The 25,173-nt window shown below is 34.3% G+C and overlaps 1 protein-coding gene across 1 annotated transcript; it reads left to right on the top strand.

Annotated features, from left to right (window-relative positions):
- The first annotated feature begins 333 nt into the window (after window positions 1-333).
- Window positions 334-24,783, top strand: GEN1 (GEN1 Holliday junction 5' flap endonuclease). The gene is made up of 13 exons (XM_049652488.1): window positions 334-633; window positions 1,314-1,500; window positions 5,305-5,481; window positions 6,858-6,968; window positions 9,725-9,798; window positions 12,253-12,344; window positions 14,271-14,421; window positions 14,724-14,760; window positions 14,852-14,932; window positions 16,326-16,456; window positions 17,808-17,869; window positions 19,241-19,381; window positions 20,144-24,783. The coding sequence occupies exons 1-13, from the start codon at window positions 473-475 to the stop codon at window positions 21,457-21,459; spliced, it is 2,721 nt and encodes a 906-aa protein (XP_049508445.1). The 5' UTR covers window positions 334-472; the 3' UTR covers window positions 21,460-24,783.
- The last annotated feature ends 390 nt before the right edge of the window (window positions 24,784-25,173 follow it).

Genomic DNA, 25,173 nt, shown 5'->3' with positions numbered 1-25,173 from the left:
CCCGCGTTGGGCTCTGTGCTGACAGCTCAGAGCCTGGAGCCTGCTTCCGATTCTGTGTCTCCCTCTCTCTCTGCCCCTCCCCTGTTCATGCTCTGTCTCTCTCTGTCCCAAAAATAAATAAACGTTAAAAAAAAAAAATTAAAAAAAAAAAAAAACAACTGAGAATAAACTGAGGGTTGATGCGGGGTGGGAAGGAGGTGAAGTAGGTGATGGGCATTGAGGAGGGCACCTGTTGGGATGAGCACTGGGTGTTGTTAGGAAACCAATTTGACAATACATTTCGTAATAAAAGAAAAAACAAAGGAAAGGCTGACGTCTGAAATAAATAAATAAATAAATAAATAAATAAATAAATTCTCTATTTATGAATTGTCCTAAACAAACATATATTATTTGAATTTCTATTCTGAGCTTCTGTGTCTTTTAACAGTCTTTTGAAGTGTGTTTCAAATAACAGCAGATAATCACCAGAATGGGAGTGAATGACTTGTGGCAAATTTTGGAGCCTGTTAAACAACACATCCACTTGCATAATCTTCGTGGGAAAACCATTGCGGTTGATCTGAGTCTCTGGGTATGTGAAGCACAGACAGTCAAAAAAATGATTGGAACAGTCCTGAAGCCCCACCTCAGGTAGAGTAAAAGTTCTTAGGATATAAATGTATGATTGTATCAGCAGATGACATCTTGGTTTTGTTTCCACTTTGTTTATTGTTGCTTTACGTTTTGAGATTTTAAAATATATTAACATGTCTGCCTCTGCCATCTCTAAATTGATGACTCACAAATTTGTACTTCTTACTCTTTGAGCTCCAGATTCAAAGACCTAGCTGCCTGCTTAACATAGCCACTAGGATGCTTTGGCGACTAGAAGCCAGAAAATTGGGAGCCATTCTCTCTGTTTGACCCCTCCTCACATCCAATCTATCAGAAAGTCTTGCCAGCTCTACTTCCAGAATACACCATGTGTTCATAAACTTTGGTCAATGTCCAGAGGCACCACCTCACTGCCACCATCCTCTCATCTGTTCTGAAATGACCTCCTCATGAGTTTTCCTCCCTCAGTTCCTGGCCTCCTCCTTCTCCAAACTGTTTTCCATGTAGCACTTAGAACAATCATAAATCTCTCTTGCTTAAAAACATTTAGTGTTTTCTCAGTTCACTTAAAGCAAAATATTAATAAATAAAATGTTATTGCATGTATGTAACCTTTGTGATACTAGTCTGATGTTCTTGCCATTATGTCATACTGCTGTGTAGACTTTCACTATCAATGTATGAAGATTAATATATTATTAATTTTTATATTTAAGGAACTTATTTTTTCGTATCTCATATTTAACGCTAATGGATGTAAAACTGGTGTTCGTTATGGAAGGGGAACCCCCAAAGCTGAAAGCTGATGTCATAAGCAGGAGGAATCAGACTCGGTATGGGCCTTCTGGAAAAACATGGTCTCAGAAAACAGGGAGATCACATTTTAAATCAGTCTTAAAAGAGGTGAGCATTTAGATATGATTCAATAATTGTGATATGAAGTGGTGAGTACATTTTACTCTGATAAAGGTTGTTATATAATTATCTTTAATACTCACTAAACTTACCGTAAATAGAAGGCCAGTGTGTATAGAGACAAGTTGATATTCTGTAGTGAAACTGACCAAGTTCAAGCCCTGGCTCTGGCATATAGAAATTCTGAGATGTTGAGCAAGGTTTTTAAATTATATCTGCCTCATTTCCTATCCTGTGCAATGAGGAAAGTAGCACTTTGCAGGGATAGGGTGAAAATTAGAAAAATTAAAAATATCTGATATTTAAAGCAACCACTGCATAGTAAGGAGTTAATACATGTTACCTGTTGTGACATCTTCAGCACTTAAAGAATTCCCAGAATAGAGATCTAATTAATTCATACTTCACTCATTCAGAATTAATGATAGTTCATATATAGAATATATATTTAGGACTTTCTAATTTTTAAAAGTACTTATTGTTATATTTTAATATACTTATATATTACAAAATATGTATTTTTATAGAAGTTAAGGAATGGAGAGATCATCTATAATGAAATATATAATGAAAAAAATAAAAACCAACTATTATTTTGCCTCTCTTCAAATGTATATACTTTTTAAACTTGCCTTTAATAGTGCACAAGTGATTTTTATCTTGGACTTTTTCTTTTATGTTTATTTTTGAGAGAGACAGAGCATTAGCGGGGGAGGGGCAGAGAGAGAGAGAGAGGGAGACACAGAATCCGAAGCAGGCTCCAGGCTCTGAGCCATCGGCACAGAACCCGACACAGGGCTCAATCCCACCAACTATGAGGTCATGACCTGAGCCAAAGTCAGCTGCTTAACCGACTGAGCCACCCAGGTGCCTCTATCTTGGACTTTTAACTTATCATACCCTTGTATGCCTGTTGCCACATTCTTTCCAAATCCATCACTTGTAATGGTTGTGCAACATGTATGAAATACTATAAAAAGCTCTGAAATCATCCCTCATCATTTCATATATGGTTTGCTTTTCAGTTCTCTATTACATGTGAACTTATGAAGATTTTTTTGTGTACATAGCTTTTTCTTGTGATTTGAGATTTTAACATAATTACCCAAAGTGGGATGGATAGATAGATAGATAGATAGATAGACAGACAGACAGACAGACAGACAGACCAAAGTTTAGGAATGATTTTATAGCTCTCGCCAGTCACTTTCCATCAGCACAGATATGAGATAAGCAGTTTCAGTACACCCAAAGAACATCAGGTGGTTGGAGGTTTATCTTTATATTATTTAGTATATAAAAACAAAGATATTTCTTTGTTTATGTAATATGTAGGAGTACATATAATATATATTTAATATATATTGGTCTCTTTTTTTTAAGATTTTTTTTTTTTATTTTAAATGTTCATTTATTTTTGAGAGAGTGCAAGATGGGGAGGGGCAGAAAGAGGGAGACAGAGAATCCCAAGTGGGATTGGGACAGCAGTGAGCTGTGAGCCCGAGCCCAAGCCCAAGCCCAAGCCCAACATAGGGCTCGAAATCGTGAACCATGAGATCATGACCTGAGCCAAAATTGGTTGCTCAACCGACTGAGCCATCTAGGTGCCCCAGATTTTATTTTTAAGTAATCTATATACCCAATGCAGGGCTCAAACTCACAACCCCAAGATCAAGAAATTTTTTTCTTTTGTTTTCTTTATGTTAAGGATATAAACTTTTTATTATATTTGCTTTTAATTCATATCCCTGTTTTCTTTTTAATTATGGTTAAAAAGTTCATTTCTTTTAAACAATATTGTATAAATTAATCATTTTTTCTTGAAATTTTATTTTCTATTCACATAAGATTTTAAAAAATAGTTTTCAGTTGGTGACTTTTTCCACCTTAATGACTGTCAGTAGTTGAAGAAAATATCTGTACTGGATTCTAATTATTTCTTGTATAGTCTGTTCCTAGAAATATCCATGGTCTGTATACTCAGGGCATTAATACCCAGTATAAAACAAAAAGATGTCCATCTCTTCTTGAGAAAATTGTTCCATTTCTGTTTCTTTATTGTAGTAATTGTGATGTCCTTAAGCATTTTGTGTGAGTGTTCAGTATTGCCTGAATGAATAAAACTTTCATTTTTATATTTCTGTACCCTCAGTTTCTAGGCCCTACTTCCTGCTAACCCACTGCAGTCTCTTAGGTATAAGCGTGAAAACACAAATTAGTCTTCCTCCAATACCACCCCACGTGACAGACACTTAGGGTAGCAAAATCTACAACCAGCCTTCCAAATTCTGTGCTGGTTTTTGAAGAATTGGAATGACAATGCAGGAATCTAAAATAACTTCCAAATTCTTTTGTTTATTATGAAAAGATAATTCTTATTTAAAGGAAGGCAGAAGCAACCCCTGTAATGAAACTATCTCCCTAAAGTCACCCAGCCAGAGTCCTGGAAAGTACTCTTTTTTTCTAACACAGTACTTTGTCTTTTTGAACCTTGTCCACCTTGGACAACATCTAGCAGAGGTTTGTATTATGTAATGTAGCATGCAAGCAATCAGTTAAAGCAATGGATGATATTTACTTTATCAGTCTCTAAAACTACCGGTAAAAAGGCCATTTTCCTCACCATACCCAGTATTTCTCAATGTGGAATGTGAAAATGACAAGAAACAATGCAGTAGGCTATAAGGCTAAATTACAAGCTGTTCATCCAGATTCAACTCATAATGCAAGGAAAACTCATAGAGGATTGTTCATGAGTCAGCAAATTGATAGAAAGAAATCGCTCGCACAGACAATTGACGTCTAGGAGCAAATCAACAACTGGCTCCTACTTGGTTTCCCACAACATGAGAGTTTCATTGTACAGACATGATAGAGGAAGAAAAAAGAACCTTAAGGTCTCAAGTAAAATTGGATAATAGTATCTTCTTTGGAAGAGCTCATGGGAAGAGCTCCCATCATGGGAGAAGAATTTTTGTTATTTTGCAGATATTAAATCTTACTGTGATTATTAATCATTTAGAAGATATTTCTCTTTAATCTTGAGATAACATTGACCAAAATGCAAATTGAATATTTTTAAATTAATTTTTAATTGAATGTGGAGTGCTTTTTTAAAGTTTATTTATTTCGAGAGAGAGAGACAGCACAAATGGGGGAGAGGCAGGGAGAGAGGGAAAGAGAAAATCCCAAGCAGGCTCTGCACTGTCAGCACAGAGCCCAATGTGGGGCTCGAACTCACGAACTGTGAGTACCATGAGATCAAGACCTGAGCCAAAATCAGGAGTCAGACATTTAACTGACTGAGTCACCCAGGCATCCTGAATATGGATTACTTTTTAATGGAAGTTAAAATTTTTTAAGTTTTCATTATGGAAAATTTTAAATCAACACAAAAGTAATTAAACAATTATCATCAATCTTAAACAATTATCAACTCTTGTTTCACCTATGTCCCCACTCAGTCCCTTCTCCCATGTCGTTCTGGAGCAAATCCCAGACACAATATTGCTTCAGTCTCAATATTTCATTATCTTTGTCTAAAAGATAAAGACTCTTAAAAATAAACAAAAACATAACCACAGTACATTTCTTATTGTCACACCTAAAGTTAAGCAATCATTCTGTAATGCCATAAAGTATTCAGTATTCAAATTTCCAGTTATTTCTTAAATATCAGAATTTGTAAAACACTTAAATAGTTAATATTTGTCATATAGAAATCAGTTAAACACTGAAAGAAAGAGCAATAAAAATGGGCTTAGATATCTTGCTCCTACGTTTTCTTTCCAGTGCCTTGATATGCTGGAATGCTTAGGAATTCCCTGGGTCCAAGCTGCTGGGGAAGCTGAAGCCATGTGTGCTTATCTTAATGCCAGTGGTTATGTGGACGGCTGCCTCACCAATGATGGGGATGCTTTCCTGTATGGAGCCCAGACTGTTTATAGGAATTTCTCTATGAATACCAAGGTACCTTTGTTTCTCTCTGTCAGCATTTGTTTCACAAAGTACCTTTTTAAAAGGGATTATTAAATGATGGAATGAAACAATATGTGTAAAATGATTACCACAATACCTGGCACACAGCAATTGCTAAATGAAATAAATGTTTACTGTTGTTACAAATATCATTGACGCATAGTTCATTTTCTTTGAAATGTGCATTTCTCTCTTAAGGGCTTGATTTGTTTCACATGGTTTAATTCTAAATGTTTTGATAATATATTATAAAAATGCATATGAAATGTTTTGCTTTGACCCCAGATTTCCATTTTTAGTAATTTATCTTCAACAACACCTCCAAATATGCAAGAAGAGATGTATGAGGATGTTAATTGCAACATTATTAGTAATTACAAAAATGTGGCAGACAACCCAAATGCCCATTTCTAGGGAATGGTTGAATACAGCCATGGTTCTCAGAGAGGTCAGGGGAAATTTTGGTTGTAACTTTTCAAAGTTGGCCAAGACAACAGACATTTGGTAGATTGGAGCCCGGAAAGCTAAAAACCTCTTGCCAGACAATTCTGTTACCTCTCTGAAAATGTTCATTGTGTGCTCACTGAGAAACATTGCCTCAGAGTCCATTATAATGTAATAACAAGCAGTCATTAAAAAGATACGTATTACTGATATTAAAGATATATTAGCAAGCAAAAACATGTTACAAAGTAGCACTTCCATGTAATTCTATTTTTGCTTAAAAATATAGCTAATAATATTTGTATTTACGTGTCAAAGTGTTTTTTGAAAGAATATGTGCTACACTATTAATAATAGTTAATTTTTTAAGTGTTTATTTTTGAGACAGAGAGAGACAAAGTGTGAGCAGGAAGGTCAGAGAGAGAGAGAGACACAGAACTTGAAGTGGGCTCCGGGCTTCAGGTTCCTCACTGTCAGCACAGAGCCAGACATGGGGCTTGAACTCACGAACTGTGAGATCATGCCCTGAGCCAAAGTCAGATGCTTAACTGACTGAACCCAGGGGCCCCAATAATAGTTAATTTTAGATGATGCACTTACTGGGAATGTTTACTTTTTATAATATACACTTTACAGTGTGTAATTTTGCAAATTGAAAATATTTTGTAAAACATCAAAAATAATGAAGAGGAACATTTTGACTATAATAGTTTATTTTTTAAGCCATTTTTGAAACTATGACTTTATTTCCGGATATTGAAGTGTTGGAGTCTGAAGATCCTGGTGATCAGCACAATTTTTCCCACTTAACTTTAAGGAATAATTAAGCATTTAGAGAGAACTCTGACCAATTAGTTTTTGTAATGCTTAATGTATAAATGTTTACTTTTTGAAGATGAAACTAAATCCGTACTTTCTTCCAGGATCCACATGTTGATTGTTACACAATGCCATCTATCAAGAGTAAACTAGGTTTGGATAGAGAGGCTATGGTCGGACTGGCGATACTACTTGGCTGTGATTATCTCCCCAAGGTACACTTAGATTGTCGTATTTACTTACTGGTCACAGTGTATCTTTTTTGATGTCTTACATGCTGCATAAATATGAAAATAATATGGCTATATGATTAATAACCTTAGAGTATAATTTTAGGCATAATAAACAACTCAGTAACTAAAAGAACCAGCATTTCAAGTGGCATTAAAAAGCTGGTTCCTTGTGACACTGAATGTTGCAAATGAGAATGGAATAGTAACTAGTCCCACAGCTTGAAGATCAAGACTTTAAGACTTACTCTAGACTAAGAGATTCACATTCAAGTTTTACCACCCTTTTAAAAATGTGTAGGGATCACTCTTTTCTCATATCATACCAATATTAGTTTCTATCACTGTTTTGTCTATTTTGTGGTTTTCAGTCTTCCTTCCAGCTTTCCAACTGCACATGCTCAATGTTATTACTGTTGCTAGGCAATATAATTATTGGGGTAAGCCATTCATCCCTCCTTGCTTCTTAGCATTGCACTGAGTTTTATTCATGAAAACATTTTATTTAAGATGCACAATAAACAAATAGGTATACTAATAGGTGAGTGATAAATTAAGCATTACAAGGATAACCCCATTCTTAAGTATATTTAAAAATATTGAATGATTTGTCTTGTAGTTCTTAGTATGTAGTCCTGTCATCATGTCCTTACTGATCATTTCTGTATTCTTACTGAATCCCTTGTTAGACTACATATTCCATCCCCAAGAGAAGTCTATAATTTTATTTATTTTTTAATGTTTGTTTATTTTTGAGAGAGAGGCAGAGTGCAAGCAGGGGAGGGGCAGAGAAAGAGAGGGAGACACAGAATCCAAAGCAGGCTCCAGGCTCTGAGCTGTCAGCACGGAGCCCAATGCAGGGCAGGAACTCACGAGCCGCGAGGTCGTGACCTGAGCTGAAGTCAGATGCTTAACCAGCTGAGCCACCCAGGCACCCCAATCCCCAAGAGAAGTCTAAAGAAGAATGACATATATATATATATATATATATATATATATATACACACACACACACACACACACACATATACGTATATACATGTGTATATATATATATATATACATGTATATATATATACATTTTTTTTTTATCAGAGCTTAGGGGAGAGGGAAAAAATAGGATACTAAAATTATTAACCCTCATTTCTAACTTATGTCCTCAGTGATCAGAGAAATCACTATTTTTAAATTTATTTTTAATATAATGTATTGTCAAATTGGCTTACATACAACACACAGTGCTCATCCCAACAAGTGCCCTCCTCAGTGCCCATCACCCACTTTCCCCTCTCCCCCACCCCCCATCAACCCTCAGTTTGTTCTGTATTTAAGAGTCTCTTATGGTTTACCTCCCTCCCTCTGTGTTTGTAAGTATTTTTTGCCCCTTCCCTTCCCCGATGGTCTTCTGTTAAGTTTCTCAAGATCCGCATATGAGTGAAAACATATCATATCTGTCTCTGACTGACTTAGAGAAATCACTCTTTTAAGTAGTAACTAAAGGAAGCAGGAGGAGGGAAACTTTTAAATAACACAAAAATAATTATTTCATTATAGTTCTCATTCTGAAATAGAAGATTTTTATTTCCCGTATGTCACTATATAATAATTAAAGTCTAGAAACAGCTGAATGTTGAAAGTAAGAAAAAATTCGCAAAGTTAAACTCACAGAAACCAATTTTAGCTATAGTGGTGTTACATTATGCATTAACCTTAGCTATTTTGACGTTTTCTATCCTTTGTAACGAAACCACTATCCATTTATATTGTTCTACTTAAAGATTTGTAAGACTTATGGACTAACATGATTTACCTTCAAAAAACTTAAGATGTAGCTAAATGCTAATATAAGAAGGGTGGTATACAAAATCTGTAGCAACCTGTATGCAAAGATATAGGCTGTGGCCATGAAACAGACTTCTGGGAACCACTCTTATGCCAGGTGTGGCCCTTTTAGTAGCTGATCCTGACTCTAAGTGGGTTGGGAAGGAGATTCAGACTGGAGGGGAGACCCCTTTGCCAGCAGGCACTTAGGATGCTTGTGCCATGAATATTTATTAACCGATTAGGAAGTGTTTTTAACACTGGTGTGTCTGTCCCAGTGCACATTGCTAAATGGCAGCCCTGCTTATAAGGATACATGCATAAACTTCTCTAGGAACTGGACGACTCAAACAAGAAATTGTCCTGCAGATATACATTTATTGACATTTTATTGTGTGTTGGACACTTAACACTTGTTTTAATTTTTCTTAAGTTTTCATTTCAAGAGTTAACTTGGAAGAACATTGTTCTCTTTTGATATCCGAGTTTTTAAATATTAAATGTTCATCAAAGTAAATGAACATGCTTTTTCTGATTACAAATATAACTTGAAATAGATCAAATTAAAAGATTATCAAAGTAAAGTAATTAACATAAAAAGTAAAAGCCTTCTAAAATTCTTTTCCTCCCTCCCTTAAAATAAATGCTGTCAGCAGTTAAGTATATAACCCTGTGACTTTGTTGTTTGCATAGATTAATGGATGATGTAGTAGTTATTTTACTTACAAATCTAGGTCACAGGGTGAGCTATTCTGCAATCTTTGTTTTACACATGGCAGTGTACCTTGCACGTCTTTTCCTATCGTGACCTAGTTACCTTATTCTGTCAGCTGCACCATCTCAGACTGCAGGATATGCCATACTTTATTTCTCCATTCCCCTGTGATTAACATTGGCATTTCTTTTCCACTTTCTGAAAGGGAGTCCCTGGAGTTGGAAAAGAGCAAGCATTAAAACTTATACAGATTTTGAAAGGGCAAAGTTTACTTCAAAGGTAACTAAAACTTTCTTGTGACATTAGACATTTATTCTTTTTGAACTGAATAGTAAATATTTCAAAAAGTATTATGCTTTCTGAGACAGAGTTTTGTATTTTTAAGTTCCTCTATATTTTCATTTAAAATCACGGATTTAAAAAATAATAATAATAAATAAACAAAATCACTGATTTTTATTTATTGTGAGGTTTTTTTTAAAGAAAGGATGAAAGTATGTGTCCTAAGCCATATTGTATTTTTTTCATTATTAGGTCACTACAAACACAAGTAGTAAGATGCCAAATGTGTTTATTTATAACCTCGGGCTTTTACCACAGGCTATTTTAGACTATTTTGCCACCAAGTAAAGGTAAACATAACTGTAAAATAATTTTTATTTAAAAGTATTTTCTATATAAAATATTTTGATATCATATACTCTATAAGTGAAATGCCTGACATATTGCAAATATTTAATAAGTAACACTTGATCAAAATTTTTCCTTGAGTGCCCTTTCTTCTATAGCCACATATTTAGTAATATATAAATTCTAATTGATTTAGTCTATACAATTTGAGGATTCAAGACAATTAAGGTACAGAATATATGGAAGTTTACCAACTGTGCTATTTAGTTTTGAAACCATGTGAATTATGTTTACTTAATGAAAGCAACAGTCTATGTTAATATTAATTATTTAATATATATTTTTAAATTAATATTAGTGATAAAGTGTCAAATGAATAAGAAGGAACTCGGATACTAGGAGACTTAAAGCAGTCTTGGCCTCCAATAGGTTTGAGATGGTGAGTGCATGAAAAGAAACATTAAGTTGTAGAAATCAAGAAGGAATGGCCATGAAAAAAACTTGAAATTGTTGTGCTCCTTCGAAAGCTATAAAGCTACTGATAAATCTAAGACTTCAATATATCCATTACTGGTATCAGTGAATATGATGCCAAAGCAGGAAAAAAAAGATATACTTTGGCCTGGAATCATTTGGGAATGTGAAGAATAATATAAAGAATAAAAAACAAGAAGGTATGGCACTTGACTAACTACAGATCATTCTTATTGTAATAGTTTCAGCAAGTATGTATTTTTGGCAACATTTTATGAAATGTTTGAACACTTGAAGAGAATAAAATTACATTTTATTACATTACATAAAATTACATTATCATTATGTGCCATTCTAACTGATTAATTTAGACTGACTTTCCCCCTAGGTTTTTTTTTTCTTCCACATTTGAAGTTTCTGTGTATTTCTCCAGCATCTATTAATGCTAATTTTTAGCAAGCTTATACTTGGTCTTTGTAATAAATGAATCAGAAATTCCAAAAGCCAAATAATAACTCCTAGTGTCAGATCCTGCACAAGGTACTAAAGAGATAATTCAGCTTTTTATTCGAACTTTAACTTCTATAAGCAGAGGAATATAATTCAGAGCACTTATGTTTTATGATGAATACTTAACTATCCCCTTGGTGGTTTTATGTTACCTAGAATTTTGGCCAAAAATAAAATTAACTTTTTCTTCAGTGGACATTTTAGCAGAAAGCATTTTCTTTAAAATCACTCATTTAACAGGTAATGTTTTTGCTGCTTGCATAAGAGATTAAGAAAATGATAATTTCAAATGGTCTAGATTTTTTAACCAATTTTTACCCAGAAGTTTGATGTTCTATTTAGTTATTTAGTTTTATCCTTTACCCTCCTCCCAATTCCTGATACAGGGTAATGTTCATGTACATGATTCTATTTGCTTTATACTCTGGCACACAGAAGAGAGATCAAACAGGTATATACATCTCATTCTCTCTACGTATTGCTGCCTAACTTAGGATTCTTTAAAAAAAAAAAAAATGAATACAAGAGTATACACGTGAACACATATACACATACTCTTTTTCTCTCTTCCCTCACCCTTCCTCTCTCTCCTGCCTCCTCCCTCTCCTCCCCCTCCTGTGTCCTCCTTCTCTTTTCCTCTGTGACTATCTGATTCTCTCTTCCCCCTGTTGCAATTCTGTTGTCTTTGGAACCACATTTTTAAAAAAATTTTTTTTTTTCAACGTTTTTTATTTATTTTTGGGACAGAGAGAGACAGAGCATGAATGGGGGAGGGGCAGAGAGAGAGGGAGACACAGAATCGGAAGCAGGCTCCAGGCTCCAAGCCATCAGCCCAGAGCCTGACGCGGGGCTCGAACTCACAGACCGCGAGATCGTGACCTGGCTGAAGTCGGACGCTTAACCGACTGCGCCACCCAGGCGCCCCTGGAACCACATTTTTAAATTGAGGTACATAGACTGAGAGTTTTCACACGCTGGGCCAGCAACTTCATCTCCTGCAAAGGGAAAATGAGACAGGTGGTAAGGGAACAGAATAGCCTGACCTTTGAGAGCATGGCATTTTGGTGACCTTGTTTTTGTTTTGTTTTGTTTTCCTTTTAAAATCATTTTCCTTTACAGATTTACTCAGTGGAATGAAAAACCTTCTTTCTCTGATCCACAGCCAGTAGTTATTAAAAAACTGGCCCATTGTTCTGTGTGTTCCCATCCAGGTAAGCAGACATAGGGGGTGATATCTCTAGAATATAAGTGTCTGATACCCACATCCTGTTCTGGTTTTCTTGTTTTTAATTTTTACTTCATTTTGAGAGAGCGTTCCCACACACACACACACACACACACACACACACACACATGCACACACTCACATGTGCCGTTTGGGGAGGGGCAGAGAGAGACGGGGAGAGAGGATCCAGTGGGGGCTCTCTGCTACAGCAAAGAGTCCATTGTGGGGCTCAAGCTCACGAACCTTGAGATCAGGACCTGAGTCGAAGTCAGAGGCTTAACCAACTGAACCACCCAGGCACCTCATCCTGATCTTATAATACTTCTTACATGCCCACATACATACCTGTCTTCTTCAGTAGATTGAAAATTCTTGGCGTCAGGAGGTGTGTCACATATAATAGTAGGCACTCAATAATTGTTAATTGAAATAATGTGATGTAAGTGATAAATACAGGATAAGTGAAGTTTTAAACTATGATACCAAATTACTTAGATGTTAAAATTACGTTTTGAATATAGAAATCCATTTAAACAAAAAAATGTATCCTGCTAAGTCTTAGGGGAATATCAAACTGAAAGCATTTGTTTTTATTGCATGAAGATAGTGACTTAACACTAATTTCTAATACATGTTCATTGTTATTGAAAATAGCTTGGTTCCTCTTCATTAGTCTTGGTTAAAATAAAAAAAAAAAAAGATGTCATTACTGTATGCTGGATCAGAAACACCTTTCACTCCCAGGAGAGACTAGGAGATCTTATTAGCTCATCTTTTAAAAGAAATTCTTTATCTATTTGTCTTAATATATGTTCAGAAACATTGTTAAATTAGAGACAAAATCATAGAAGAAATAAAAGTTTTATAAGATGTTTTATAAAATTCCATTCTGTAGTTTTTTGATACTTTATAAAATGACAATTTTAGTTTCTATCAATTATATGTGCTCTTCTGTATTCTCAAACCAGTGTTAAAGGTGGTCATGCTTTCATTCTAAGGGAGCTAGGGCCCCACACCTGTGCCACATTCATAGTATATTCATGTTCCAAGCAGTTTAAAAATAGCTGTAGAGGGGGGCATCTGGCTGGCTTAGTCAGTGGAGCATGTGGGTCTTGATTTCAGGATTGTGAGTTTGATCCCCACAGTGGGTATAGAGATTGCTTAAAAATAAACTCTGAATAACTAGATGGCTCAGTCGGTCAAGTGTCCAACTTCAGCTCAAGTCATGATCTCGAGATTCATGGGTTTGAGCCCCCACCTCAGGCTCTGCTCTGACATCTGGGAGCCAGGAGCCTGCTTCAGATTCTGTGTCTGTGTCTCCCTCTGTAGCTCCTTGCCCCTCCCCCACTCTCACTCTGTCTCTCAAAAATAAACGTTAAAAAAAATTTTTTTAATTAAAAGATAAAATCTTTAAAAATAAATGAATAAATGAATAAAAATAGCTGTGAGGTAACTGAATTAACTAGCAGAGGTAATTAACTGTTATACTCTTTTAATATTCTCATTAAACCATTTCATGAATTATTCTATTAAGTAATCTTTTTTAATGCTAATAATTATATCCCATTTTTCTTGCATATAGCTACCAAATAAGCCACAAAGTTTTAATTGTTGATTATTGTAAATGTGTAACTTCTGGTTACAAGTTAACGCTTTCAGATAGAAGAGTAACTTATAGAAACAAAAATCGTGTCATGTAAGTGTAATAGCTGAGGATCTATTTTGTCTTAAGAATTACTGTAGTGTTCATTATTCTGTTCAACCTAAATGTATTGGAACCTTTCTATATGCTAGGCACTTTGCTAGGCAGTATTCGTTTTTAAAAATTTGGATAAGGGCAAAAAAAAAAAAAAAAGCGTGTAGAAAGTAAATCTAAAAAACAGTGAAAATCATACTTTGTGTTTCCATAAAGGTTCACCTAAGGATCATGTACGTAATGGCTGCAAACTGTGTAAAACTGATCGATATTGTGAACCACATGATTATGAATATTGCTGTCCTTGTGAGTGGCACCGTGCAGAGCATGATAGACAACTAAGTGCAGTAGAGAACAGCATTAAGAAGTAAGGTTTTTTTTAACTTATTTTTTCTGTCCTTACCTATTCATACACCTCTACTCAAATTACTTCCACATAATCTTCCCCCATGTCTAGATTAGTAACATTTCACAAAATCCTTTTTTTGATTTGGTTCAAATATTGGGCTATCTCAGAAGATAGTGATTTAATAGTTACTCAAAGAGAAGCTTGAAGACTAGGATATTATCCAAGAACATTTTTCACTAAATGAGCAGAAATTGGATGAGATGAATTTAGAGGCTGAGTTGCCTGATTATATTAACAACATGTATATAATTTATTTTCAGAAAAGCTTGCGGTTGTGAGGGATTCCCTTTCTATGAGGTAATAACTAATAGCTCAAATGTGTGTTTTATTTCAGAAGTTCTTTTAAAAAGTTTGAAATCTGAATTCCTATTTTATTTTCTCTTGCTAGGTTATTCAAGAATTCCTTCTGAACAAGGATAAGTTGGTGAAGGTTATCAGGTACCAAAGACCTGATTTATTATTGTTTCAGGTATCAGAAAATACTTACCTTATAGTATGTAGTGGGATACTAGGAAGATAAGGGATACTCACTTTGGTCTAAGAGATTTAAAACAGCTATTGACTGCCCATGTATTTTTCAGCATTTATTTCTAGTTTTCATTCCTTTGCCACATAGGAACCATACTTTGCAGACCATACCCAGAAAATTTGAGGATTGAATATGTTGTTATAAAAGGTGGTATAGTTTACAAGGTCAATGGAATTTTTTTTTTTTTTTCAGTATAGTTGATATACAAGGTTACATTAGTTTCAGGTGTACACCTTAGGAATGTGACAAGTTTATACATTATGCTGTATTCACCAAAGGACATTGGGATTTTTAATCAGTGACATAACTTTAAATTTGGACAGTGTATCACTTACTCTGTGACCCTGGATATGTGTTATCCTCAAAATAGAAATAATATTACTTATTTCATGAAGTCACTGTGAAGATTAAATGAGATTGGGGCACCTGGATGGCTCAGTCAGTTAAGTGTCCAGCTCTTGATTTTGGCTCAGGTCATGATCTCACAGTCGTGATATTGAGCCCCACGTCAGGCTCCACGATGAGCATGGAGCCTGCTTAAGATTCTCTCTCTCTCGGGGTGCCTGGGTGGCTCAGTCGGTTAAGTGTCAGACTTCAGCTCAGGTCATGATCTCATGGTCCTGTCCATGGGTTCAAGCCCTTTATCGGGCTCTGTGCTGACAGCTCAGCCTAGAGCAAGCTTCAGATTCTGTGTCTCCCTTTCTCTCTCTGCTACTCCCCTGCTCATACTCTGTCTCTCTCTCTCTCAAAAATAAATAAACATTGAAAATTTTTTCTTAAAAATTCTCTCTTTCTCTTGCTCTGCTCTTCTCCCCCACTCATGCTCTCTCTCAAAATTAATAACTAAACATTAAAAAAAAAGATTAAATGATATTATTTATAATAGCCCCTAATACAGTGACCAGAGAAACAGAGTGGTTCAGTAAATTGTAACTACTTGTTGCTTATCCCTACCAACCGCAGTAGTAATAATGGCAGCCAACATTTATTGAACATTAAAATTTGCTGTGATATTTAACCCATTACATGTAACTTCACTTAATCTTTGTGATCTCTGAGCTGGGTTATATTTTATGATGGAAATCCTGAGGCTAAAAGAGGTTAAGTAATTTACCCAACATCTCAGAAATATCATACTAGGGTTCAAATTGACAACCCTCACACTTGATCATTGTGCAATGTTGCCTCCTTAGGAAACTCCTTATTCTTTCCATGAATATTCTCATTGATCCTGCTTTAACTAAGATAATTCAATAGGAAAAAAATAATACCACTTAAAAGTGCTGTTTGTCTCCAAGAGATAACAAAATCTTGTTTTGTTTTATATTTACAGAGATTTACTCTTGAAAAAATGGAGTGGCCCAGTCACTATGCATGTGAGAAATTGTTAGTGCTTTTGACCCACTATGACATGATAGAAAGAAAGCTTGGTAGAAGGAATTCTAATCAACTACAGCCAATTCGGTAATATAAAGAATTGAATGAAGAAGTCTGTGTGTTTCCATTTGAGTATCTTATGATCTAAAATAATCTTCTTAATATCTTTAATAGTGGGGTGTGTAGCTCTCCATTATATAAAGTTGGAGTAAAGGTCTAGTAGAAAATATTAAGAGCTTATTCAGGGCTTATAGTCAACCTAACATAGTAACTTTGTGCCTTCACACACTTTTCTACTCAAACAAGTAGTGATACCAGATTATTAAAAGAAATAAACATAAAGTGATATAGCCAAGCTTAACCATAGAACTATTTCAATGGACCAGAAAGGGAACAAAAATGTAAAGTGAATGAGGAACAAAAACTAAGAATTGGTGAAACTCAGTGAAGGGTATGTGAGTGTTCATTGTGTTATTCTTGCAACTTTTCTAAAGGTTTGAAAATTTTCAAGCTGAAAGTTTGGCGGGGGGAGTATCAAAGAAAAAAGATAAACTACAAAGGAATGTCAGTCTGATAACACAAATCTTTCATGACACTAATAGATGCCAGAAGGTGATAGAGTAACATTTCAAAGCTTTGAGTAAAAATAATTGGCAACCTAGACATCATTAATGCATGATTTACTGGTTGGTGAGTAAATCACAGATCCTCATTAAAACCACTGTTAAAGGATGTATCTAAGCAAGAAGAAAAATGAACCTAGAGGGATGATGTGGATAACAAAAAACAGTGGTCAATCAATAAAGAGAAATCAATAAAATGTATTAGCTAATTTAATAAATTGGAAAAATATGTATATAAATAGCTGCATAATGCTTGATGATTAATATATGATGATGATAATAAACTAAAACTTCCAAAGTATACATGTAAACACTGAAGGGTAACCACTAAAACACCAGAAATACGATCTCTGTCTTCAAAATTAATACATAAAATAGGAAAGTAAAATTGTCAAACCAAAAGAATACAGGAAGGAGGAGAGGGGAAGTACCACAGAAAAAGCTTGGTAACAGAAACACAAAATAAGATGTACGAATGAGTCCAGCTAAATCAGTAGTCACAATAAATGTAACTGGATTAAACTTCCCTATTAACAAAAAATAGGCTTTAAAAGAAAGATCATTATTATGGAAAAGAGGAACACTGAATAATAATGAAATCTGATAGGGTAAAACAATTACAAACTCTGTACACTTAACAATAAAATTATCTTTTGAATAACTAGTCGGAGGAATAACTATGTCATAATTCTTTATAGTATTTTTAGAATATTATAAAAATAGAATAAAAATCAATGGAAATTGAATAATCTACAAATTGGAAATTTCCAAATACCTATTGCAGTTGGACCTCATTAGAAGAATTTGTTTTTCAGAATTGTTAAAACCCGAATCAGAAATGGAATTCATTGCTTGGAAATAGAATGGGAAAAGCCTGGTATGTATTCACTTTAGGCAAACTTTGTAACATTTAATCATATATGTTTAGCAAATATTGTATACATATATAAAACATGTATGTATGTAAAAAATAAAGACATATCACATTCATTGAGGATTGATTTCATAGTTTACCTGTGCTATTTAAATAAGTTTTGATGAATAGTAAATATTAAAAATGTCAAGTAATTTTATTTTAATACCTTAAGTTGACATTTATTTTGTAATGTTTAAGAATATAATATGGAAGCAGTTTTGATTTCTATTAAGAAAATGCTGCTGTCTTCTCCTTCTTTACTCTGTTTTGTTTTTATGGGGATGTATAGTTGTCAAATTACTCTTATTTTGCTGCAGACAAAAACGCAGTGAACTCTGAGCTACCTCCAAAACTGAAGGCAGGGAAAGCACAGATCATTTAAAATGGAAAGTGATTCCAAATTCATTTCTGTCTGGCTTTGAAGTTAGATTGTGTGACTATATGTGAATAAATGAGGCAGTAGATTTGTCAATGAAAGTTTAAGTTGTAGATGATTTTGAAGAATGAAATTATAAAGAACTAGATAAACTACTCTAAGCAATAACAGGAAAATAGCTGAAGAATTTTGAAGACTGTTTAGGAACAGTTCCACCAACTGTCGTATATTTTCAGGAAAGAAAATAGCATTGACCCAGTTCGGCAGTACATCTCCTCTGTCCAGAATCGAGCATCGTTCTTGTAGGTTCTATTGCTTAAGGGAGAAGATGTAAGCAAGCTGTTTAACTAGGAAATAGTTTAAGTTACCTGTTTCCTCTCTTTGTACTTTAAACTCATCAACTAATATTTTCACTATAGTGTGGCTTCTCATGCAGCTTTGAACTCATGTAGGATAAACATAAGTACCTAACCTACTATTTATATACCTTATTGTAAATTCAACATGCAAGCATTCTCATTTTCATGTATCAGCCACTTGTGAGTCCAGTGAGCCTGAATATATCCTCAATTCTGTTCTTTTCAGAAGCCACCACTAAAGAAAGTTAATGTTGTGGTTTTAGGAAACTGTCTGTTCCCACTCTTTTTCTGGAAATTTTAACACTCCTACTGAATTCAAACCAACTAACCTTATCTAAACAAAGTTTTCTATTCTGTAAGTACCATCTTTAAAGCAAGAGAATTTAAAGTTCTAATTTTGAAAGGAATCATTTTCCAGGTCTTGCAAGGCAGAAGAAAATCAATTCTGCACTAGTATCAATAAATTATTAGAATAGAGATATTGTAAAGCAAGATTTGTAATGAATTGTCGATTTGCTCATGATTTAGTTACCTAGAAAAATTGAATTTTACAAACCTTCAGTTAAGGCTGTTTTTACTGCATTTTTAATCTTTTAGAACATTATGCTATGGAAGATAAACATGGAGAATTGGTTCTAAAAACAATAGAGGAATTATCGTTGTTTGAAGCAGCTTATCCCGAGATCGTTGCTGTTTACCAAAAACAAAACTTAGAAATGAAAGGGAAGAAACAAAAAAGTAAGTATCACATTTGATAGCTGTTTATACCACACACAAATGTTTTATGTTCTATTTGAATCTATCTTGTCTATATTTTGCTGAAAGTTCTATGAAATCAAGAGCTAGGATTATACTCTTGCTTCTTTGTCTTGAAATACTTCTTTTAAAAAAATTTTAAAAAATGTTTTTAATGTTTATTTATTTTTGAGAGAGAAAGCGTGAGCAGAAGAGGGGAGAGAGAGACACACACACACACACACACAGAATCTGAAGCAGGTTCCAGGCTCTTAGCTGTCAGCACAGAGCCCAATGCAGGGCTCAAACTCACAGACCATGAGATTATGACCTGAGCCAAAGTTGGATGCTTAACTGACTGAGCCACCCAGGCACCCCTTGACATATTTCGTTTAAAGCCATGAGTAAACCATTCTACTCTGTGACTGCTAAATAAACCAAGTGTTAATAGTAATTGTACTAACCACTTAGCGAGCAGCTAGTATGTATAACATCTTTTGGATTATAAATACATTTTCTTTATTTCCAAGAACTTGATGAGAAAAAAATTCAATTATAACATTGTTTCCAAAAGAAAATATTTTATAATATTTTGTTAATAATTATTTTGTTATGATTATAATATAGTTTCTAGGAATACACTGAGACAAAAAAAGGCAAAAATTGCTCATACAGAAAACTTCTGATCTGCGCTCTTTATTTATTTACTCAAGGTAGGGAAAATGAAATCGATTTTAATAATGCTGTATTTTTTTTTCTTTTCAGGCTTGAAAATTAAGCATAAAGAAAACAATTGGCCAGAATCAGATAATAAGAATTTCCAGTCACAGATGACTTTAAACCCCACATGTGACATCGTTTCTAAGCAGAATTCCAAGTTAAATTTGGAAATTACCCCTCATTGTCCATTATCCCAGAAATCTATTTCTGCATCATTGAATAGCTTGCTTTTACCTGAAGATAACCCTTGTTTGAATACACAAAAACATTTAATGTTTTCTCCAGGATCTTTGCCTATGCAGCAAATTACAGCTGTCAGTAAGTCTCTAATTCCAGAATCTACTCAACCTAGTACCTCATCCTATAATGTATCGGTGATCGCTGATCTACACTTAAGCACCATTGACTGGGAAGGTACTTCTTTTAGTAATTCTCCAGCTATTCCAAGAAACACTTCCTCTCATGGTTTAAAATCAGAACTTGAAACAGCCATCGCCGAAAATTTTAAAAATATCCCAGAACAATCGTCCTTTGCATCAGAATGGTGCACCACAGACATTAATGAAGTATTGGATAGGGATCTTCAAAAGATTGATGATACTGAAGAACATCTACTTTCTGGCATTACTGATTTACATCTTCAAGATTTGCCTTTAAAGGAACGAATACGTATAAAATCATCGTATCCTCCGGATAACGCACAACCAAATGTCGACCTGAAGACTTTGTCCCTAGTTACCATAAAAGAATCTTGTATTGCTAACGATGGTTCTGATTGTCAATCACATCTTTCAGAGGATCTTCTAGGAAATCATTTGCAAAATGAATCTAGAAAATCTAAAGTTCTAAAAGGAGACTATCTATTTCAAGAAAACTATAAAATGAATACTTCTGTACCTTATTCTGTCAATAACCCAGTAATAGTAAAGACCTCCAGAGTTGGACCATCAAATACTGCTTTAGATTATAATAGAAAAGTTGATGTGCAAACCACTCAGAAAAGTGTAATGAAGAAGAGTGTTTGCCTTGACAGACATTCCTCTGATGAAGAAAGTGTCCCAGTGTTTGGGAAAGCTAAATACACAACTCAAAAAATGAAGCCTCGTTCTCAGAAGCATTATCCAGCCCCGTTCAAGAAAGATGATGCCAACAAGTTGAATAATCCTAAAATACATATTAAAGAAACTGAACAGTGTGCCCAGGCTTATGACACAGCTGGAAAGGAAGACTGTTTCCCAGATGCAGCTAAAGGTTCTCTGGGTTTTCTACAGCGTCCTAAGGACAAAGGTGACTGTGGTACTTGTTTGGGTAGTCCTCTTCCTTTATGTCAAAGATTAAAACTAAGGTTCCAAAACTCTTGAAATGAAATTAAAAATATTTAAATATAACGTAGTATTTTAGTACCATAAACACATAATCTGCATTTGGCATAAAAATGTAATGTGCTTCTGTATGTCATGAGACACTCTTTTCCATTTTTAATTAAAATTGTAATAAAAGACGTTACCTAAAACTTTGGTTTTAAAAGGTGATCCTTGTGAGAAAAACTTCAGATAATGTACATTTCTAAAACATACTTTTCCATTTTTATATCGTTCTTGATTTTTCTTTAGGTAAAGCTTTAAAATGTTAATACAGTACTAGGAAAATGCTTCATCTATTTGCTCACTTTTATTCATTTTGTTCACAAACCTCTAAAGTTTTGTTTTTTTTATTTCAGCTTGTTCCCAAGAGGATAACTCTTTGTAATTGCCTACTCTTTCTCAATGTCTTCTGTTGTGCTTTTCCTGAGAGTTGTATTTTCTCTCAATATGAAGATACATTTAGGGTGCTCTTCCAGTTGTGCTAATCTTATTCTTTTCATGAGGGACAAAAATGGAAAAGGAGGAAGATGCTCAAAATAATTAGGAAAAATCATGGTTATAATGGCTGACTAAACTGAGGAAAGCTACTTCTTACATAACCCCGGGAGTTCGCAGTATGCCAAATGGAAAAAGATCTGCAAGATAGAATGTATAATGAGAAGAGACTTAGAAATTTGCTCAGGATCACACAGCTAATTAATAATGGTGTGGGAACCAGGTTTCTTTCCTCCAATTTATTGGCTTTTCTGTTTTCTTTTTTTTCTTTCTGTAGCACTTTATTTCCTTTCTTTTTAAAAAATAAAAGTGAATTTGTACAATATTAACTTCAATAACTCTAAATATTAAGTTTTACATAAATTTATTTAGCATTCAAAAACTCTAGAGGTAACCAGGTTGGAAAGCAAAAAGTAAAACTTGTTATTTGCAGATGACAAGATCTTGTATCTACAAAATTCTAATGAACCCACTAAAAACTATTAGAACTAATAAATAAAAGATCAATATGCAAACATCAATTATATTTCTATATACCCACAGTGAATAATACTAATGAAATTAAGTAAATTCTGTTCACAATAGCATCAAAAGGGATAAAATACTTTGGAATTAATTTAACAAAAGAAGTGTAAAATTTTTACTCAAAACTACAAAATACTGTTCAAAAAAAAGAACACCTAATAAATGGAAAGACATCTCATGTTCTTGAATCAGACCACTTGATATTAAGATGGCAATATTGCCCAAACTAGTTTCCAGATTTGATGCAATCTCCATCAATTCCAGCTGATTTATTTGCACCAGAGTACAACCTGATTCTAAAATCCATATGGAAATTTAAGGGACACAGAATAGATGAAACAATTTTTAAAAAAAAGAAATGAGAGAACTTGCCCTTCCTGATTCTGATTTCAAACTTACTATAAGGTTTCAGTAATGAAGAATGTGCTATAATGGCATAAAGGTAGACCTATAGATCAATGGGATGGAATTGAGGGTCCAGACATACACCCTAACATTTATGTTCAGTTGATTTTCAACCAGAGTACCAACACAGTTCAATGGGGAAACAGTTTTCTTTGAGAAATTCTACTGGTACTACTGGATATCCATATGCAAAAGGATGAGTTTTGAGCACTACCTCATACCATATTAACTCAAAAATGGATCAAAGACCTGGTTGCAAACTACAAAACTCTTAGAAGAAAACATAGACATACGTCTTTGTGACTTTGGATTAGGTAAAGATTTCTTAGATCTGGCACCAAAAGCTCAGACAACAAAAGTAAATACATCATACTTCATTAAAACCAACAATTTTTGTGTTTCAGAGGATACCATCAAAATGAAGAAACAACCCATAGAAAAGTAGAAAATATTTTCAAATGATAAATGTGATAGAGGACTTGTAACTCTTGAAACGTGTCTCAATAGCTCTTACGACTCAAAAAAACAAATGAATAAATATATCTGAATAAACACTTCTCTGAAGATGTACAAATGGCCAGTAAGCACATGGAAAAACTCAAAGTCATTAGTTATCAGAAAAATATAAATCAAAACCACAATGAGATACTACATTACACCTAATAGGATGGCCGGAATCATGAAGACGGATAACAACAAGTGTTTGTGACGATGTGGAGAAATCGGAACCCTCCTATCCTGGTAGGAATGTAAAATGGGACAGCCATTTTGGAAAAAGTTAGGTGGTTCCTCAAATGGTTAAACATAGTTACCATATGATCCAGCAGAGCCACTTCCAAAAATATACCCAAGAGAAATGAAGACCTGTGTCCACACAAAAACCTTTACACATATGTCCATAGCAGCATAATTCATAATAGCCCCAAAGTGGAAACAACCCAAATGTTCATCAACTGATGAATGGGTAAACAAAATGTGGTATATCAATACAGTGGAATATTGGCAATAAGAAGAAAATGAAGTACTGCTACCTGTTACCATATGATAAACCTTGAAAGCATGCTGAATGAGAGGCCAGTTGGAAAAGATGACATGTATGATTCAATCTATGTACAAAATTCCAAATAGGTAAATAGGTAAATCTATAATCTGTAGAAACAGAAAGTAGACTCATGGTTACCAAAGGCTATGGGGGATGTGGGAGAGGAGGGGAGGTTGAGGATGGAGAAGGGAAAATGAATGCTAACGGGATGGTTTTTTGGGGAAGTGGGTGGATAAGGAAAATGTTCTAAAGTTGATTGCAGTGATGGTTGCAAAATTCTGAATTTACTGAAACCATTGAATGGTGTGATTTAAATAGATATATTCTGTGGTATGTGAATTATATCACATTAATTATATCACAATAAAAAACACATTAAAAACAAAAATGAATTGTACAGCATTATACCTGTCCAAACTCTTTAATATCTAAAATGTTTATACTCTAACCTCCCCATTTATACACTGGCATCATTATATTATAGATTAGAAAACAAGTCCAGAGTAACAAAGAGGTTTTCCTAAGACTGGAGATGAAATTGTGGCTTATTTATCTAGTATTTATTACATTATGCTATGTTTTAAAATTAAATTTGGAATACTTGTGAATTTTTGTGCTTTTTCTGAGGTTGTGATTTTATTTTTTTTGAACATTTCCTTAAATATATATATATAAAATGCTTTGAATCAAGTTTACCTGTTTTAGAAAAGTGTCATGTTTGTAGAGCAGTCACTATATATAAAATCCTAGGCAAGTGGAATCCTAAATAAAGGCAATCAGTCCTCTGCTCTCAAGGATCCCACCTAAGCCTAATTCAACAGATTGTGTGTGTGTGTATGTTTAAGTTATTTTTTAAGGTAGGAATTTCAATGGTTAATTAAAAAGGTGAAACAGTCCAAAAGTATAGAGTGAAAAAGTCAGTCGGCTTTCTACCCTAATGACCAGACTCCAGTTCTTATATCTAGAGGCAAGCACAGTGTCTAATTTCTTGTAGATCCTTCCGGAGGTGTTCTGTGCCAATATATTAATGTATCTTAGAAATTATTCCATATCAATAAATATGATGTGTTTTACTCTTTAATGACTCATGTCACTCCATGTGTATTTTTGCCCAGATGCCTAGAGATATGTCAGATGTGAATGTCATGTTTGATTTTAACTATTGGTAAATGTACATTAGTTGAAGCATTTTTGAGTCTCTAAGGCCATCTAAACTATGGAATGTCAAATATGTGAACTAAATC

The sequence above is a fragment of the Panthera uncia genome, assembly GCF_023721935.1.
Source record: "Panthera uncia isolate 11264 chromosome A3 unlocalized genomic scaffold, Puncia_PCG_1.0 HiC_scaffold_12, whole genome shotgun sequence".
Lineage (NCBI taxonomy): Eukaryota > Metazoa > Chordata > Mammalia > Carnivora > Felidae > Panthera > Panthera uncia.
The sequence above is the reverse complement of the archived record's forward strand: the minus strand, read 5'-3'. Positions and strand labels throughout refer to the sequence as shown.